We start from the raw sequence: 20660 nt of genomic DNA on the forward strand, positions 1-20660 counted from the left end.
TAGTTCGGTAGTTGTTCAGCTTAATTTATATTATTTGGCGATTTAAGTGGTATTATCACGAACTATAAACAATAGGTAATACTAAATACACTAGTCACTAATACCGAAATATAGCCATATAGGTATATTGTACTAAGACACTGAGCGGCTACTAGTTATGTCCTGTCTTTAGAATTGAGATCTGAGATTTTTAAGGGGTACATATTAATAATGATTTGTGGCTCAGGTTGTTTTAACATACACACAAATTATTGCGGCCCAGATGTTTAATGGGTACTTGGTAATTAAAAATATAAAATTATACATTATTTATTATGAAATATCTAATTCTACCAATATTTTTCTAAACTTTATTTCTTTATCGTTAGTATTATAACGTAGGTAATTATAAGCTTTCTGTCTCTCTGTAGCATCACCGGGTAGTAGATAATAGGTACCTACTACAATTTAAAATAATATTATAAGATTATTATTTTAAGACATTATCTTAAGTTGTGGTACGTACCTACTGGCTACTACTTATTTACTGCAGATAAATTAAAAATTTTATTTTATTTTTATTTAAGGCTTAGACCTATATTAAAGAATTAAACTAAAATAAACTAAACTTAAAATAATCATAGAACAGATCATAGGTGCTTAGGGTGTACCTATTATTACTCCCGATTTCTGAAATAAGTATAAATAAGTGTAAGGTTTACCTATTTAAATGTTTAATAACATGTTTGATCGATTTTAACACAAATCAATGAAAACTATCACCTGTCTGAAAAATATTTAGGTAGGTGCCTATTAAATTTTGAATTTACCCTATACACTCCTGTATAATGAATTGTTTAAAAATTATTTTCATCGTAGGACTTGAAAATAATATTGTTTAATGTTTATATTATGTCATCTACCACTTTCGGTCTTGGAATACAATTGATAGAATTCAGAAGTAATTAAGTATTCGAAATACTATTTAAATTTGCCTGAATGAATATTATTGGCTATTATAACCAGCCATTGAAATAAATAACTAATATTAAAATCTATTTTAAATTTTACACTATTTTACGTAGCACTTGTTAAGTTCTTAAATTTATTAGTTGTTTTAAATATATTACTTTTAAATTTTAATTTTAATAAACACTATAATATAATATCGTATAACCATAAAAAAAATAGGATAATAATAAGTTAGTTAACAAAATTAAACTTCATTTTAATCATAATTGATGTTAAAAAGTCAAAATCAAATAAAATATTGTAAATACAATTCAAGACATAAACAATAACCTTTTATATATTTTTAAATGGGTCAATTATAGAACATTTTTGGTTAATTCTATCAATATATATTTAAAGCCATTTTAGAAAAGAATAATTTATTTTGATAAATGAAAACCAATTTCAATTAACATAGTTGAAATTTGAAAATAAAAAAGGATAGATTACTTTAAATTATATACTAAAATTTAGCGTTAATTTAATAAAAACTAACTACAACTGCATAGTATATAATATTAAATAGTAATTTATGTAATGAAATTGATTAATTTCAAATCATAAAATATTTTTTTTTTGTTCAAATTATGAATTATCTTGATTTCCATGCCATGGTTTTTTTATCTGAGTTTGATTATTACGCATGAAAATTGTAGTTTTTGGAGTGGAGTCTGGTTTTAAAGTCCTCCAATTACCTTCCTCCTTATTCTTCACGGAATTCACAGTTAGTTTATAATTGTTATGACTGTTATGAGTCCATGAGTCTTTACGTCCAGTTTCATTACTATATTGTACAGTTTTAACTTTAGAACCATTTGTAAATTTGTCCCCAAAAATGTGTTGTTTATTTTTCATCAAATTCGATACATATAATTTATATGGCTCTAGAATATTCATAACTTCAGTAATTTTTATTTTATCATCTGTTGACAATGTTGTATTTTTTAAAGCTAAAGAAAGTTTTTCGGACAAAACATCTAACAAATTAACTTCTTGATTATAGTTACTAAATTTGGTTCTATGTGTCTATAAAAAGTGTTATAACAATATATTAGTATAATGAAGAATTAAATAAATTATAGTTTTTCTTATTTACCATGAGACTGTAAATACAAGTCACATTTTTAATGTTCAATAGTGTTGGAATATATTTGAGTGCACTTATGAGATCATTCTTGGTTAGAATAAGGTATGATATAATTTGACTTAAAAGTTTTTCTTGATGCACAGGGTGAGTAAACGTTTTTAACAAGTCCACCAACATTTGTTCTACTGGTGCGGTATTTGCATTTATTTTAAAAAATGTATAAATATAATCAATAGAACAACCAAAGCTTTTTACATCATAAGCTTTTTTAAGATGAAATTTGGCCTTTAAATAATCCTAGTGTAAAAAAATTTATATTATTTTGAGAATATATTAATATTTTCTTTTATATAATTAAATGCAAATTTATATAATAATAACCTATGTATAGTGTATTCAAAATAAGATCAGTATGGGCAGTCAAGTTATGCGCATAGGCGTGGCTTTCATTCACGGGACATAACAGGTAAATCAACAGGAGTTTGACTTGGCGGGAAATGTCTCAACTGCATGCTGCTGCTGAAAACTGATCGCCGCCCTGTATCAATCGTATTTTGAATAGACTATAGTATAAGTTATACATTTGTAATTTTGGTCAAATTATATAGTAAGATACCTTTTTATTAAACAAAAAGTAGTTTCCAATTGCTCCATGAACATAACCATTATCACTATGCTTTAATACATCAATAAGTTGCTCCAAAATTATAGTAATATCATTATTATACTCTTTATTTTGAGCAATTTTTGATAAGCTAAGTAAACAATTTTTTAGCAAAAGAAAATCTTTTGTGTTGTCTATTACTTCACTGAAAAAAATTTTTTTTAATAATTTAAATTCTTAGAGAAAATAATTATCAAATATATTTTTATTAAACTAACATTAGTAATTTTAATGCTTCTTCTAGAATTTGATTTTTGGCATTTTTATTTTTATTCATGTTTTTACTCATCCTATAATATATATGAATTAAATGCAATTTATGGTGATCTTTGTTACCAAGTTTCACTGCCATTTCAGACGCTTTAATTTCTTGTTCAGAACATTCAAAATAATTGCCACACGTTCTTTGCCAATGTGTTAATACTCTAGCCATTAAAAAATACCATTCAGCTTCAGTTTCATTTAGTGATAATGCTTTAAGTGCACTATCTTTTGCTATTTGTGCACAAGGTAATCCATACTCGTAAAAGAATAATGTTTGAATACCAAATAATCCAGCTTTATTTATATTATTCATATTATTTGGCATGATAAAATGCTCCAATACCTAAAAAAAAAACAACAACAAAACATTAAACATAGGTAATCAATAATATCAAAAAAATAATAATAAAAGCAGAAATTAAGTTATAATATATTCATGGATATTAAAAATCTAACAAATAATGCTTAAATGAATATACAAAACAACTAAAGCAATAACATTATTGAACAACAAAGTACTGTTATAGTTATTATAATTTATTATAAAGTTAAATTAAGATTTTTGCTACATATTATATTTTACAAACCATATTTTTAATTGAACACAATTCAAACAAATAACCTTTCATTGAAAACGTAATGTGATTAAGAGCTATCCTAATAGATTTTAAAAACGGATCATTATTTCCAATAGACAATAAAATGTTCTCAATTTCACTAATAATGTTTAAAGCTTTAGTTTCCTTTCCTTCAGCAATATATTCATAACATATAACTATGTTATAACCAAATCTAAAAGCAGAAATTCAAATTAATAATTATAGAATTAATTTTATGTATAATGAAGTTGTAGTGGCACAATAATAATATCATTTATTTGGTATATTTATAATATTTACACACAACCTTAATAATTGGTTAAAAAAATTAAATATTATATGAATCATTCAAATCATAATAAAGAAAATAGCCTAATATTTTATAATAATTTGTTATATTGCCTTACATAGGCATAATAATAAAACTAAACTAAAATAATATTATAATACTCTAAAATATTTAATCATTGATAAAAAGAAACAAAATGGTTAATGATGAGATAGAGACCAAATATAAAAAATATTATCATACAGAATATTGTGAAAGAATGAAAGCTACACTTGCATATTTCAAGATAGTTTTATGAAATAATAAATACTAACTATTAAGAATAGATTTAACAGTTTTCTTTTAAATTGTTTTATATTTGCATATAATAATAATCAAGGTTGAGAAATATAGAGTTAAAAGTTAAAGTTAAGTTAGGTATTTTTTATCAAATTAAATAAGAAATAGCTTTTTTTTAAAAGTAACTAATAACTTAATATTTTTACCAGGATATGTTTTTCTTATTAGTAAACTAATTTTATAGTGACGATAAATTAAAAGTAAAGTGATACTACAATAGGAATTAAAATAATGCAAATAAATAAAACGTAATGTAACTTTGTATAAAAATTACAATCTCTCCTAAACATATAAATTTCAAATTTTCAACAATGACACTAACAGACAACCTTTAATTGAAATTTTAACTAACATCGGTGCTATGATCTTTTAAAAATAATTTTTGTAATTTTAGAGTTCCATCATGAACGTTTTTCCTTATTGTTATTATTTCTGTAAAAATATGTCGATTAATTTTATATAGGTAGAACTACGTATTATTTGTACTTAATAAAAATTTTATTTGTGTGTATTTTTACTTTTATTAAATATACTTATTAAGATTTAGCATAGATTGCTAATTATATTATATAAAGTTAAAAGTTAATTTGCAATACATATTTACTAAGTTGTTACCAGAGTAATTTTTTATTTAGCTTAATACTTTTACAAGATAGAATGCAGTTTTGAAAATAATTAACATAAACAAAAAACACTAGATAAAAGTAAATTAATTTTTAATTTCACAAGGTTGGTCACTTTAGATTAATATATTTAATAAATATAAATATTGAAATACATAATAGAAATTTCTGTTAAGTTCAAAATTTATCAAGTCAACTAAAAAAAATTATTTATGTAAAGAAAAACATATTAATTTGTATAAAAGGACATCTGGTATTATTATTATACACATACTTGTGGCATAGTATGAATAATTACTTCAACGTTTTTAATTACGTAGTTTAATAAAGTATCTTTAAAACTTAATTCTATTATATTGCACTACTTAAAAGCACTTTTTATCATTTGCTAACAATATGACTCAACATTTTTGGGGACCCTTTAAGAACCAGGCCAACACTGGTTAATAGTAAATACTAATATATGTACTATGCGTATACCTACTAGAATACTAGAACTAGATGACCAAGATTTTCAAGAAGAGAAATTTGATATCCATTTAGTTGGTTACTTGCTGATTTATATAAATGAGTCTGATACTGGTAAGTATATTTTTTTGTTAAATCGCATACTATGTAAGCGCTTGAACGTTTGATTTTAGACTGATAAATATTAATACTATCAAATCTCCCTTGAAAATCTTGAAGTATTTTTAATTCGATAATTTTTCAATTAAAATTTTAGACCAAGTAAAATTGATCACTTTATTTTAATTGTTTCAAACACTAGATACTTTAATTATCTAAGCATAGTTTATAGGAAATTCATTTTGCTATTTTATAGGCAAGTAGTTAATATTAGATAAAAAACAAAATTTTGTTTGTTTTTCCACACAATAAATATTAATTAAGTTTTATATTATTATCGACAGATACTCACAGTTTCCATTTGATGAACTCTGGGTACGTGTCGTGCTGCATGCCGTACTGACCCTGGGTGATGGCCTTCATGTCCAAGTTGTCGAACAGTACGTCTTTCGACTGATCGCCGCACACATTGAACCTCTTCTGCCAGGCAATTGGATTTTCGTATCCGTCCACAAAGTTGACTGTTGACGGTAAAAAGTTGATTTTTTTGAACTCTTGGCAGATGGTTGTCGACGGATCGTTAACCGAGAGGTCTTCGCTGTTGTTCGCCATGTTCGTGTATACGAGCTTTTCTCTTATTACAATACTCACAAGCAAGACAGAAAATCGTTCGATCAAACCTACTGCCAAATCGAAAATTATAAGGGCGACTAATTATTTCCGTTCTAAGACATTCAACGACAGATTATGAGTGAACAGTGAGTGAATAATGTAAATAAAAATTTAGAATAAATAATAATTTGTTAGTTACATCAGGAGTGAACAATACTATAACACTGCAACTGCACCACCAGACCGCAGAGGCGCAGAATGGCAGGACATAATTATGGAAAATGGCCTCACAATTAGGTAAGATAACAATTGGAAAATCCCGGCGCTATGTGTGAGACGTATCTATTTTAAGACGGATATTTATATTATGTTCCATTTTCCATGTTTACCGTATATGCACCGCACCACTGCTGTTCTGTGGTGAATTATTTGACATCAAATTTCAAATTTAAATATTAGGTACAAATTTACAAATTACAATAATTAGATAAAATAAATTAAGCTTTGGTTCTCTTTTTAAAAGTTAAACTTGTGCTAAGCTCTTTTTAGTTCCATAAGCAGTGCCGGATTGTAACCCAGAAACTTACCGAGACCAAAAATTTTACCGGCCAAGTTAATTTAGCTAACTTTATATATAAAGGGGTAGGGGTAAAAATTAAAAACTCTTTAAAAATTATATATAAAGTAATAACTTAAATTAAACATTCATACATAATACAATGATTAATAATAATAATTAATAATAATATTGACAAGCCGATAGCTTATGATAAGGTCTCGTTTCCAAAACCCAAATGCGTTATAATTATAAATAGGTAACACACTAACATCGCAAACCCAAATACCTAATATTGTACATATTATATAAAGAGGGGTGCTTGTCCCTCCTCCTTTGAAAATAAACTTTTAAACAAAATTTGGTAATTTAAAAAACTGTATATTAAAGTTGTATAAGAAGTTGCATAGTATTGTTCTATATTGTATCATTATATTATTTTCATTTACTGAAATTAATTACTAATTACTACCTATATGACTATATACTTGTGTATTTGACGTTAAATAATCCATGATTATTATGAACAATTTTGAAATTTTGCCCCTCCCCCACAACTAAAATTCCTAGCTACGCTACGTTTATAAGAATATTGTGAATATACATTTTGTTTTGCTTTTGTAAGTGTCTTTGTAAAATAAAAACTAATATAATAACTACTTGGAGTCTTTTTATAACAAGTCAAAGAATATTTTTTTTTCACAACTATTTTATTGTAATACTTTATAGTTTATAAAACGTTAATATTTCTCGTTTCTTGATATAAATAATTATTTAATTGGTATTCAATAAAAAAATGTATACAAGGAAACTATAAGATAAGAATAATAGTGTTAGGTAATTTTCCACACCACCTTTATTATTAAACGACGGACAATAACATTGTCCGTATTGTTTAATAACTTTATGAGGTATTACACGAGGCGCGTTTTTTTTATTGTGGTGTCCCCAGTAGGCCTAATCCACATCGTAAGCGAGAACGCATCATATGCAGGGGCGTAGTTAGGTAGGGGCTTTGAGTTACGTCAATCATTAATATTTTCACAACAAATGTGTGCCATAGAGTCATAAAATACTATAGTATTTATATAACATGGTGTTCTATGGTATTAAAAGTTTCACCATTGCGAGGCGTAGAAGTTTTTTAGTTTTTTTTTTACTGGGGGGGAGAGGCAGCAAAATATGTGTTGCCCTTATCCTAAAATTCCTAAATACGCCACTGATCATGTGAATGCATTCAAATAATAAAAAAAATATACAATAACTTAAACTATGTAGATTCTAATAATACTTAATAATTTATTTCAATAAGGAATCCTAGGAATAAAAATATGATTTTCGGTAATGTGTATAATATGTGTGTTGCCGGCCGGCGATAGTCAATGTGTTGGATGAGTGAATGAGAGATGAGCGTTGACGCGTAAGGGGACAACTAAATAAAAATTATTATAATATACTAATATAATAACTTAACCTAACCTATACTATAAAACAAACACATCCTGGCAACACTTGATATTAAGATGAGCTTCTTATTGATGCTGCTAATCTTCTTCCAGGTTGAAACGAAGCTGAGTGCCGACACATTTCCCATCAGCTTTGTGACAAATTCTTCTTCACTAATAAATATTATATAAAGTATACTATACCTACTACTATTCTAAAAATTATAATATAATACAAATAAATCCTTTCGACACTTGATATTAAGATGAACTTCTTATTGACGCTGCTAATCTTCCTCCGGGTTGAAACGAAGCCGAGTGCCGACACATTTTCCATCAACTTTGTGACAAATTCTTCTTCACTAATAAATATAAATATTATATATTTATATAAAGTATACTGTACCTACTATGATTCTAAAAATTATTATATAATACAAACAAATCCTTTTGACAGTTGATTATCAGTTGAATTTCTTTTTGCTACTGCCAGACATCCTCCATGTAGAAATACAGCCGACACATTTTCCATCAACTTTGTGACAAATTCTTCTTCACTAATAAATATTATGTATAGTATACTCTACCTACTACGATTCTAAAAATTATAATGTAATACAAACAAATCCTTTTGACAGTTGATATTAAGATGAGCTTCTTATTGATGCTGCCAGTCTTCCTCCGGGTTGAAACGAAGCCGAGTGTCGACACATTTTCTATCAGCTCAATGACAAATTCATCGTCGGTGAGTAGTCCATGATCCAGCTAAATGTTTGGTTCCTATAAAACTACAAACTAATGTGCAGATTAAATGTAATAGAAAAAACAATTTTAATATTTTAGAAATATGTGTTGGTGTTCTTTTATTTTTGAATTTAAATTAATTTTAAATTTTATATTCATGATTTATCAGTTAAAAATGTAAAAAAGAACTAAGAAGATTATAGTATATTGTAGTTTAACTTTCTGTTCGGTGGCCACCTTTTAAATTCCTCACTCTCTTTTATAAGAAAGTTAAACAGCACAATAACTATAAAAAATATAAATTTAAACATACACAAAGATGAACTAGCTATGTAATAAGAAAAAAAATTGGTAATTTATCAACGTATTATTGAAATAAAAAGAACACCTAAAACCGTAGTACAGTATATTATCTGAAAAAAAACCATAAAAATTAAGTATAATTTAAGTGAATATTCATAATATACTGTACTACTGTTCAAAAAATTGTAGTATTAAACAAACACAGCCTTGCGACACTTGTTATTCAGATGATCTTTTTATTGATGCTGCCAATCGTCCTCCGGGTTGAAATTATACAAGGATATACCGTAATAATTTCAGTTTTGTTGTTTTTCCGATATTATGGCAAGATCTGAAATTTTTTGTTTCATTTTACTATTTACCACTCAAAGTACTAAATAGATCATATTTGCTACAAGAATTCATAACAAACAGAAAATAAACTACGTAATTGTAAAATCATTATACATTTTTCGCTACGTCCAGGATCTAAGGTGTACTTAACGACTTATTTTATTTTTGGCAATTTCATCATTAATGCGTGGTCGGTAACCTTTTTGAATTCTCAGGCAACATTCACAAATTAAAAACAGTTTTCGGACCAGATAAAAATAAAAATTTTATATTCTTAAATTATTTACTCTGAAAATAATATTATCTTGAACTTTAAAATAATAAAATATAAATAAAAAAAAATGTCAGTGTTTTAGAATTTAAAACGGGTCGTATGGACAATAACCCGGCTGGTTGCCGACCACTTCATTGGACTAGATAATCGGAAATAAAATATAGGCTGTCATCGGGCCATCGAGGTAAAAGCTTGTAGAAGTCAATAAACATTTATTTTATGTATAAATAGTAAATTTATTACTACCCCAAAATTATAGGACAATTAACCTACGTAAGTATCCTTCGACGCTTTTCGGCGAAATCAAGCTGTGTCATATTCAAGTTCAAACGTGCACCGTCACCGAAGAAACAGCTAGTATATTTCTTCATTTGTTTTCTTTACACTTCGGAATAGAATTATTGAAATATTTTATGAAAATGAGAGTACTTGTCATGTACTGAAGGCTGTTGTTTGGCGACTGTTCAATAAAATTATTAGAATTGTTAATCGTCTCCTACAAATGACAACGATTGTCGTTTGCCATGGATGATAAATATTATAATAATGTTTTTTTTATAGAACTCTTTGTGATTATATAGGATTTATTATTACATTTCAGCTGATGTCTTGCATACGAAACTTTTGGTATCTACTTAATTTCATACGTAAAATCATAATAATTGTATATTAATCTGAATTTTTTTTTAAATTATAATTTTATATCATTTATTAACGGTTTTATACGGTTTGGCTGAACTAAATGATTAATAATATTAAAAAGTTTAATCATTAAACTGATATTACATACTAAATAGTTAATAGATTATGATCTATTATTTATTATAAAGAAGGACTTACAAAATTAATAAAATTAATTATTTATATTCAACTTGATATACACATATAGTCACAAATCATTTCTGTTTCGGTACCGTCCTGTTTAGGAAAAATACATACTAATACTATTTTTACTAATTTTAAAATTAATCGATAAGTTCTAATTAATATATATATATATAATAAATCCATTTATTTATGGTATTATGCTATGTTTTTTACTATTCTATATTAAGTGTATAGTCAAAATATTTGGAAAATTATAATATATAAAAGAAATGAAAACTTTAACATTTTTTAAAATTATCAAATAACTATAGTAATTTGTTTTTAAATTACTACAAAAAATAAAAATTCGTTGAGGAGAAATAGTTATCACAGAAATATGAAATGAATATCTAAAAATAAAAATTCAAAATTTAGACAATTATAAAATATTAATGTGTCTTTTCGGAAAACTTTTTATTTTTGTTAGGGATATAAAAAACTTACATTAGTCGGGTACTCGGCCAGAAAAATGCTATTTATATAATTAATATAAATATAAATTATTATAAAAATGGGTATAGTAATATACTAATATGACGATTATGTATTTTATGCATTGCGCGTTGGGGAATAAAATATGCATACGTATATGTCACCCGGCGTGAATAGTAGAATAAAATATGTGCTTAGGTCGATTACATCGTCCGGGTAGCCGATTGTTCAAATAAATGAATATATTTTATTTTAAGTTTAAAATATAAATTTAATCCTAAAAAAGAATAAGGAAAAAACTTACGTAATCGTCGACTGTTCCCGGGAAACCGAGTTGTGTCAATCTTCAGTCTATACGTAGTGGTGCACCGCTGCCGAAGAAACTGCAAATTGTCTTCATATCAATCTTCATTGTGATTCTAAATGAGAATAAAAATACATTTTATGAAAATAAACAGCACGAAATGAAAACGAGAGTACTTGTCATGTACCTCAGTACTGTTCATTAAGACTATTATAGAATTGTTAATCGTCTCCGACGAATGTCGTCGATTGTCGTATGCCACGGATGACGAATATTATAATATGATAAATCTAAATAGAACCTCTTTGTGATATTATACCATCTATTTTTCTATTTTAGCTGTTTGACATACGTAAAATTGAAACATATAAACTAGACCAAATCTTTACATTGCAAAGTATTAATGTTTTATTCTAATGAAGATGATTACAAATTATTTAATTTAATCTATGAAAATAGTGAACTAAATAAAAATAATCATATTATTAAGTATTTAAAAAAAAAAATTATGATTAATATCGTTATGTTTTAAGTTACTATTATTGTGTCTGAAGACACCTATCATAATAGAAAAAAATTCATACATTTCGTTTATTGTGGTTTCTTGTAACAAATAGTACCTAGTCACTAGTCAATACTTTGGGGGATCAATTTACTTTTTAAACTTAAAATACTCGGATGATGTAATCGATGTAGACGCATATTTTATTAATTGATTTATAAATTATAAAATATTGATCTTCAAACCGTCGTAATATAAGTTTCAGGTGAGCATTTTATTTTTGTTTTTGCATTAAAAAAACTAATGAGAATTCTTATAGAACATTTTAAAATTGTAAATATAAAATAGAAATATTTATATGAATACTAATGAAAAAAATGTGAACATTTTAAAAATTTGTATCAATGAAAAAATAAAGAACATTGTATGTATATAGTTTGAAATATTTTTAAAATGATAACACGAATAAGAAATACTTTCATAAAAAATTAGTTAAAACTTTAAGTTATCGGTGTTTAAGATTATTTGTTTTTAAACTATATAGTATATAGTGTATAACACAATATAAAAATCGTTTTACAAGAATAAGTTTATTTTTGGAATGAAAAATTAATACTGAATAAGTCAAAAAATATTGAATTTTATAATGTAGACAGTTGGTAAAATTTTCAACATTCTATGATTAGCATTTTTGAATTAAAACTTAGTAAATGAATTAATTTTGTCGAAATTATGCAAGTATATAGTGTAATGATTCCAATTTTTCTGATATTATGACAAGATCTGAACTTTTTTATTTTATTTTACTATTAATCACCCAAAGTAATAAATATATCATATTTGCTACAAGAATTCATAATAGATAGAAAAAAAATCAATTTGATTTTAAAATCAATATACATTCATTTCTACGTCCAGGATCCAAGGTATAATTTACGAATTTATTTTATTCTTGGCTATTTTTTAACTTTAACCTTTTAGAACTCTCATGCCATATTCACAAATTAAAAACAGTTTGCGGACCAGAAAAAAATTGTATTTTCTTAAATCATTTACTCTGAAAATAAATATTATCTAGAACTTTAAAATAATAAAATATTCAAAAAAATATTTCATTGTTTAAGAATATATAACGGGTCGTATACAATAATCCGCTAGTTGCCGTCCAACTGCATTTGACGATCGGAAATAAAATATAGGTCTAAGTAATCGGGGTGGCAGCTTGTACAAATCATTATTTAAAATATAAAAATTAAATTTATTACTACCCTAAAATTATAGGAAAATTAACCTACGCAAGTATCCTTCGACGCTTTTCGGCGAAATCAAGCTGTGCCATATTAAAGTTCAAACGTGCACCGTCACCGAAGAAACAGCTAGTTTATTTCTTCATTTGTTTTCTTTACACTTCGGAATGGAATTATTGAAATATTTTATGAAAATGAGAGTACTTGTCATGTACTGAAGGCTGTTGTTTGGCGACTGTTCAATAAAATTATTAGAATTGTTAATCGTCTCCTACAAATGACGACGATTTTCGTTTGCCATGGATGATAATAATATATAATATATATATTATAATAATATGACAGATCATATGTTTTTTTTATAGACTCCTTGTGATATTATAGGATTTATTTTTATATTTCAGCTGTCTTGCATACGAAACTTTTGGTATCTAATTAATTTTATACGTAAAATCATAATGATTGTATATTATCTTGAATTTTTTTTTAAATTATAATTTTATTATTTTAATACTTGTCTGGTAAAATTTCTCACTAAAAAATAAGACCATCTTTGATCAGCATAATTTTACATTGTACACAATGCATTAATGTATTATACATAGAAAATTGAATTCAAATTGTACAAATTCGTTATAGTGACATACTTAATCTAGTCTACATGTAGTATTGTAGTCACCTACTATAGTAGCTATACAGCAGTTTCCGGTTTAGCTGAACTAAATGATTAATAATTTTAAAAATATTTTAAAGTTTAATCATTCAATTAATATTACATACTAAATAGTTAATAGATTATGATCTACGTATAATAAAGAAAGACTTACAAAATCAATAAAATTAATTTCTAAATACAAGCAGTTATTCACATTCGACTCGTTGTATACACATGAGACTATATCATTGGCGTTTCGGTACCGTCCTGTTTAGAAATAATACATACCTACTCATACCATTTTTATTGATTTTAAAATAATCAATAAGTTCTAATATATATGCTCAGATAATTTGCGATATTAATATATATATAATAATCTATTTATGGTATTATGATATTGTTATTTTATTCTATAAGTGAATAGTTAAAATATTTTGAAAATTATATGTTTAAGAAATACAAACATTAACTACAGTTATTCGTTTTTAAATTATTACAAAAAAACAAAAATCGGTTGAGCAGAAACAGTTATCACAGAAATATGAAATGGATATCCAATGTCTTGAAAATTCAAAATTCAGACAATTATAAAAAAATATTAATGTGTCTTTTCGGAAAACTTTTTATTTTTGTTAGGGATAAAAAAAACTTACATTAGTCGGGTACTCGGCCAATTAAAAATGAAAAATGCTATTTATACAATTAATATAAATATAAATTATTATAAAATTTTTTTTAAGGAATTCTCATTAGTTTTTTTAATGCAAAAATAAAAATAAAATGCAGAATTTATAATTGTGGTGAACATTTTAAAAATTTGTAATTATAAAAAAATAAAGAACATTGTATACTTACAATAACTTAATATACTTTGTAATGTTTTTAAAATAATAACATAAATAAGAAATACTCACATAAAGAATTAGTTAAAACTTTAAGTTATCGGTGTTTAAGTTTATTTGTTTTAACTTATATAGTATTATAGTCTATAACACAATATAAAAATCGTTTTACAAGAATTAGTTTTTTTTGGGATGAAAAATTTATACTCAACACTATAAAAAAAAGAAGAAAAAAAAATATGTAATTATTGATTGATATTTACTAATTAATGGTGTGATAAAAATCATGAAATTATAACTTTTGTCTTTTTCAATAAACATAAACACGTCTTTATAAAATTATACAATTGATAAAAAAATTATTAAATAATAATAGAACAAAAATTAATATTTACAACATATTATGTTAGATGGTGTGCGAACAGTGGATGATTATATTATTATATTTGTTCCTTACACAGTTGTATGATATAACTTATACCTATAGCATCAATTAAATATAATCATGTCTTTTATCAATTTTCCCAGCTAGTATGACGACTATGATGTATTGTACTTATATATACTTATCATAAAACTTAATGTTTTAGAAGTTAATAGAGTACATGTAAAATAGAATTTACACTATCAACAGAAAGTTCAGAATTGTGTGAATTGACTTAGGGCAGTCTAAGTCTATTTAAAATTATTTTTAAATATTTAATATTTTGTAAAGAAAAATATGATTAAAAATTCCTGCCGAACAGACATAGGTGTACCATGATTATTTATCAATTAAGCTAGTGAAATGTATGAACTATGTAGTACCTAATATGTAGTATTATGTATATTGTTATTGTTGGTATTTATGCTTATGTAAATGTTATAAACAGTTATATAATATTTTAAATATACTTAGTTAATAATTGTTAGTATACTTGTGTTTTGTTTATGTATAGTCTATTTAATTTAAACTTTCCTAGGTTTACTATGCAAATTATTGGTAAAAATGTTGCGTTTATTGAAATAAAGTAAATAAAAATTTCTTAGTACTTTTCAAAATAACCGGGAAAAACTAAAAAATATTAAGGAAAAACAAGAATTTTTAAGTTAAACCTGTACCTACTTACCTATTCAATAAAATCAATTTTATTTGTTGTAATTCATGTGCAAATAATTGTAGATCTGTAAAATGTTTACCAAATCTTTAGATTTATTACTATTTTCAATACATGATAACATTTTTAAATATTTTGACTATTTTTAAAATTTAAAATTTTTAATTCATCTAATTTATATAAAATTATTTGCTGGGTGAAAATTCTTGAAAATGTAATAAAAGATTCTATGTCAAGAACAAGTTGTTTTTATATCTGTATAAAAATATTTAAAATACACAATGATATGCATAATTTTCTCTTATATGAATTTTAATTTCAAATTTAAATATTAAACAGTGAATAACAATATTATTTATTAAGGATATAATTAAAAAAAAAAATTTTTTTTAGGACTATACCTAAACCTATTATAAATTTTAATAAACGCAATAGAATTTTATTTAGTAATTAAAATTGGTATATTGGCATTTTTTTTTACATATTTTTATTGGCATATTACATGTTACTCATGTAACATGATGTAATGATGATACAATTATACATGTATATATTTTTAAATACTATTTCCTAATAGCAATAATATATTGTTTTACATAAACTAAAAATTTATTGTACAATAAATTTTGATCTTTTTTTTATAAAAAATATAAATGTTATTTATATATTTTATAATTTTAAACATAATTGTTATTTTAGTTTAGATGATTTGATGGTTTTAAACCGTTATTTAATCTTTTAATTTTAAGTCTTAGAAAATTTGATCAATAATTGTTGTATAAACAATAAATATTTTTAATATCATATAATGTATTATTATTATTATTATTTTTAGAATAATTTGTTCTATATTTTTAATCAAAGCATAATATGTATTGGTGTATTCTATAAAATAAATTACATTTTTGTATCAATCAAATGCATTGTCAAAACAAAGAATTGTCTTTATCAATCATAAGAAAAAGTGCTATTATTATAATATTATGTGATGAATACTCTTTTCTTAAAGCTTAAACACATATAAATGAATTATTTATTACAGCAATACCTCCCACTAAGTCTTGTACACACCAATAGTTGTATGGATGACTATTCCTAAACTATAAATAATAAATGCAAATTAAAAACATTTAAAAAATAGTTTTATTTTTACAATCAACCTACCGCATTAAGTACTAATTCACATCAATAGAAACAATATAGTTACAATACCTAAAATTAAGGATATTTTACATAAATAGTTGAATATCAATAAACATTATCTAATATCAATGATATAAAAATTAAATACAACACTTACAATTTACATAAATAAAAAGAATAAAAATATATTGAACAATATTCTATAAATCTAAATAGCAAGGTACCTATCACTTAGGTTTAATATAAATATACCGGTAATCCTAAATCTTAAGTATAAAATTATTTACACTAAATTATTAAGATAATATCAATTAAATTATATATTGGGTAAATTGTTTACCAAGTTAAAGTAACAAGTTCAACATATATTTTAAAGATAATAATCACAGATTGATAGGCTTAACGACACTTCAAACTTTTCCGTAAAGTCAGAAAACTAATTATCACAATGAAAAACAAAAATCCAACCATCACTGAAATGTCTGTCCAATATTTTCCATCAGTCATACCAATTTCCTTGAATGTTGTTTCTGGGAAGCGGTAATGACAGTAACCTTCTTCATTTAAGCAGATTAGAGGTTCACGACCATAACCATAAATAGAAACGACCAGTCCTTCTAGCGCATACCTCATATAACTGATGTAAGATACATAGTACAGGGTAATAGGCATGTGGTTGAAAAGTACTAAGAAACCGGCGAAAAGAATACATAGACAAGTGATGATTGAACCAATAAAGACTCCGTTCTAAAACATATATTAGGATGAGTAAAAATGGACAAAATTTGTACAGAATTTTATATAGACTCACAACTGGATTCATGGCAGTCCCAAGAATAAGGCCAATACCTTCAGATATTAGAGTCATTAACTGACAAACAAATAAAAACATCAAAAATCTGGTCCACGTCATCATTTGTGCTGACAAGTAGTAAGAAATTGATGTGTAAATAAAACAAAACATCATCTGTGAAAAATATAAGTATTAATGAACAAAAATGTCCGTACAAATTGTTTTGGTAATTCTTTGACTTACCTGTAAAGGCATATTTGTGACGAGAAACGCTACAAAATAGGTTGATAGTTTATACCAGTTGTTGAATAATTCTTTTCTCAGAATGTGTAGTTCTGATGGGACTGAAAAAATAAATAAGTTTTAGATTCAATGCTTATTTACCTCAAATATTTTAATACAGCTATATATGTTGAATCTGTACTTACATTTTAAAATAGCTGGCATAATGGATGTGTAGCTTAAGTATACGAGTGTCACAATACAGAATCCAATATTGTTGATGGTTTTGCCACCGTCAATACCAGCGTTTTCAAATAAAAGTCCTAATAATATTCCAACAAGGAAGTGCATACATACTTTTACATGAGTAACCGTCTACAACAAAATAATTTAATTGTGATGGTATAGCCTATAATAATATTTTAAATAGTAAATAAATAGTTAACATATTATTATGTTTCATTTTATTTTATTACAGTGAACATTTGGTTTATTGATAATATAAAGAAAGGAAAAAATTATTTCTAGTTCTTTCGCTTGCTTGTCTTAAATAAGACAAGAAAAGTCTTGTGGAAACGGTTTTATGGGTAGGTTATTTTTATATATTTTTAAAAACTTAACAGTGAAACTATTGAAAATAAAAATAATTCCTACAATTTAATATGTTTATTTTGTATTTCATTTGATATAATATTCAAATTGTATGTAATAATAATTTAAATATTATTATAACTACATTATGGTACACAATTTAGATATATACAATTAATTAATTTCCAAGAACATTAGAAATATTTGAACTTTGAGTTATAGCGTGACCTAATTTTGTAAACATGAGAATTTATTTTGTTTTATTACTATGTGATATAATAATGTACAACTTTAATGACCTAGTATTTTTTATTATATAATTTTCTAACATAATAATTACTTTCTTGATAGATTTAAAAACTAACAGTATATTTTTACACTAATTTTTTTTTATTTTCAAGAAGTTTATTGATAATTGTAAAATGTATTAATCTTATTAAATTTAAATTTAGGTTAATTAATTAATAAGAATAAATTCAAAAACAGAGCTACGTAATTTAAGTATATTATTATAAAATTATTTGGGAGTTATGGAGTTATCTACAGGTAAGTTTTGTCGGTTCATTACAAGGTATTTATAAATTGAAATAAAAAGTATTTCAAATAACTTTTTGTTGATATATACAATACAGGTATCACTATTTAATTATATAGGTACAAGTTATAAATGTTTGCACCTGCCACTTAGTACATTATACAATTATAAAACAAATCTTAAATGTTGCCTTCTTTTAATCTTTCTTTTATATTGGTTTTGTGTCATTATTTGTATTAAATATTACAAAAGTTTAAAATTATACTTAGAAAATATAATTGGATTTAATTAAGTAGGAACCAACATTAGTATAGCACGGTAGAACTAGAAAGGGGCATTAATATGCATTTAAATATCATGCTATAAATTATAATAATACATATTTATTATCTAAATTTGTAAAATAAAACATTTTTTATTAACATAGTATTGTAATTTAAATGAGTGGGGGTCAGGAGCTGGAGTCTACCAATTCGGCCATTCAGTACCCGACTGGTATAAAATATATCTGTATAAAGTTGATAATATAACTAAAAGTATAGATGAAAATAAATTTAACTAACCCAATCTCTGTAGACCTGCATTAAACTTCTGTGTATCAATACTAATAATTTATTGAATTCGGAAGGCTGGTTGACCAAGACCAATGTAGTCGGACCAGGATTTTTAGATTTTCTTTTTAATAACGAACCTGGAAATTTTAAAAACAATTTAATAACCATTAAAGATTACCTAGGTAATACATATTTGATAAATATGTTATTTAAAAAACATTTCATTTTATAATAATTGGTACTCTATACACATTATAATATGTGTATAAAAATACAGTATGTATAATGTATTGTATAGGAAAAAGTGATAAAAGATCTAATTCATTAAAAAATTAATTATATTACGTGAATCGGTGATTTGAGGTGGTGTCCGCCATGATTTATCAATAGCTGCCGTTTTGAGTTGAGAGGTGAAATTTCCATATTCACCCGTCACTACTTCCAAAACTATAATCACAATTTTTTTAAACCATGTCAGTAGATATTCGATAGTAAGTAGAAAATGTACTATATGAGAGAAAAGAATATATTGTGTTTTAATTTTTAGTAGGTAAATATAGGGTTGGTAATTTTTTTAGTTGTTAAAAATTAAGTACAAACGGTTAATCACCCAGAATACATAACTCTATAGTCTATAGGCTAGTGTATTAGTCTTTAAACGGTAATTGTTTGTTATTGTATTTAAGTATTTCTAAATGAATTTGTTATGTTCCATATGACAAGATAGGCATGCAGGTTAAATAAATCAAGATGGTATCACATAAAGTTAAATTATTGTAAAGAAATACTTGGCAGGATGATACAAATTTATTATTTTATCGTGTATTTGTATCTCATAATATTAATTATTATGTACAATGTTTTAAAAATAAAACAAATTAAAAACCAGTTTTTATTTGCGATTTTAAATTTAAATGTAAGCAATATTTTACGGTTTCATAAAATTAAGAAGACATTTTTGTTTACTTGTAAAACATTATTGTTTTACAATATTGTTAAATATACTATGCTATCTATCTACTACTCGTCGTATACGATTATAAGTTATGTAGAAGAGATAAAAAAAACATGGTTGTATAATAAAGAATTGTAATTTAATTAAAAATTGTATAAGGTCATCAGGAAACTTAGGTGTGGACCCACTCTTCTTCAAAGAAAAATATGTATAAATAAACAAATAAATA

At 25.0% G+C, this 20660-nt stretch overlaps 2 protein-coding genes across 3 annotated transcripts in view; both read right to left on the reverse strand.

The window, feature by feature from the left end:
- Positions 1-1515: 1515 nt before the first annotated feature.
- LOC113553894 lies at positions 1516-6287 on the reverse strand. Its single transcript, XM_026957461.1, has 6 exons — positions 5775-6287; positions 3593-3797; positions 2960-3348; positions 2694-2886; positions 2087-2374; positions 1516-2016 (listed from the first exon to the last, which is right to left on the reverse strand). Exons 1-6 carry the CDS (start codon positions 6032-6034, stop codon positions 1576-1578), a joined length of 1776 nt encoding a protein of 591 aa, XP_026813262.1. The 5' UTR covers positions 6035-6287; the 3' UTR covers positions 1516-1575.
- Positions 6288-16840: 10553 nt separating this feature from the next.
- Positions 16841-20660, reverse strand: part of LOC113553278 (ATP-binding cassette sub-family G member 1-like) — a 34675-nt gene continuing 30855 nt past the window's right edge. Inside the window, exons 6-11 of one of the 2 annotated variants that reach the window (XM_026956527.1) lie at positions 19822-19923; positions 19486-19613; positions 18003-18171; positions 17818-17918; positions 17593-17748; positions 16841-17528 (exon numbers count right to left, since the gene is read on the reverse strand). In XM_026956527.1, the coding sequence (XP_026812328.1) occupies positions 17181-17528; positions 17593-17748; positions 17818-17918; positions 18003-18171; positions 19486-19613; positions 19822-19923 (1004 nt within the window). In that variant the 3' untranslated portion in view covers positions 16841-17180. The remainder of the gene's footprint in view (positions 17529-17592; positions 17749-17817; positions 17919-18002; positions 18172-19485; positions 19614-19821; positions 19924-20660) is intronic. The other variant, XM_026956526.1, reaches the window with a different exon arrangement.

Source organism: Rhopalosiphum maidis, chromosome 2 (genome assembly GCF_003676215.2).
Source record: "Rhopalosiphum maidis isolate BTI-1 chromosome 2, ASM367621v3, whole genome shotgun sequence".
In the NCBI taxonomy this organism is placed as follows: domain Eukaryota; kingdom Metazoa; phylum Arthropoda; class Insecta; order Hemiptera; family Aphididae; genus Rhopalosiphum; species Rhopalosiphum maidis.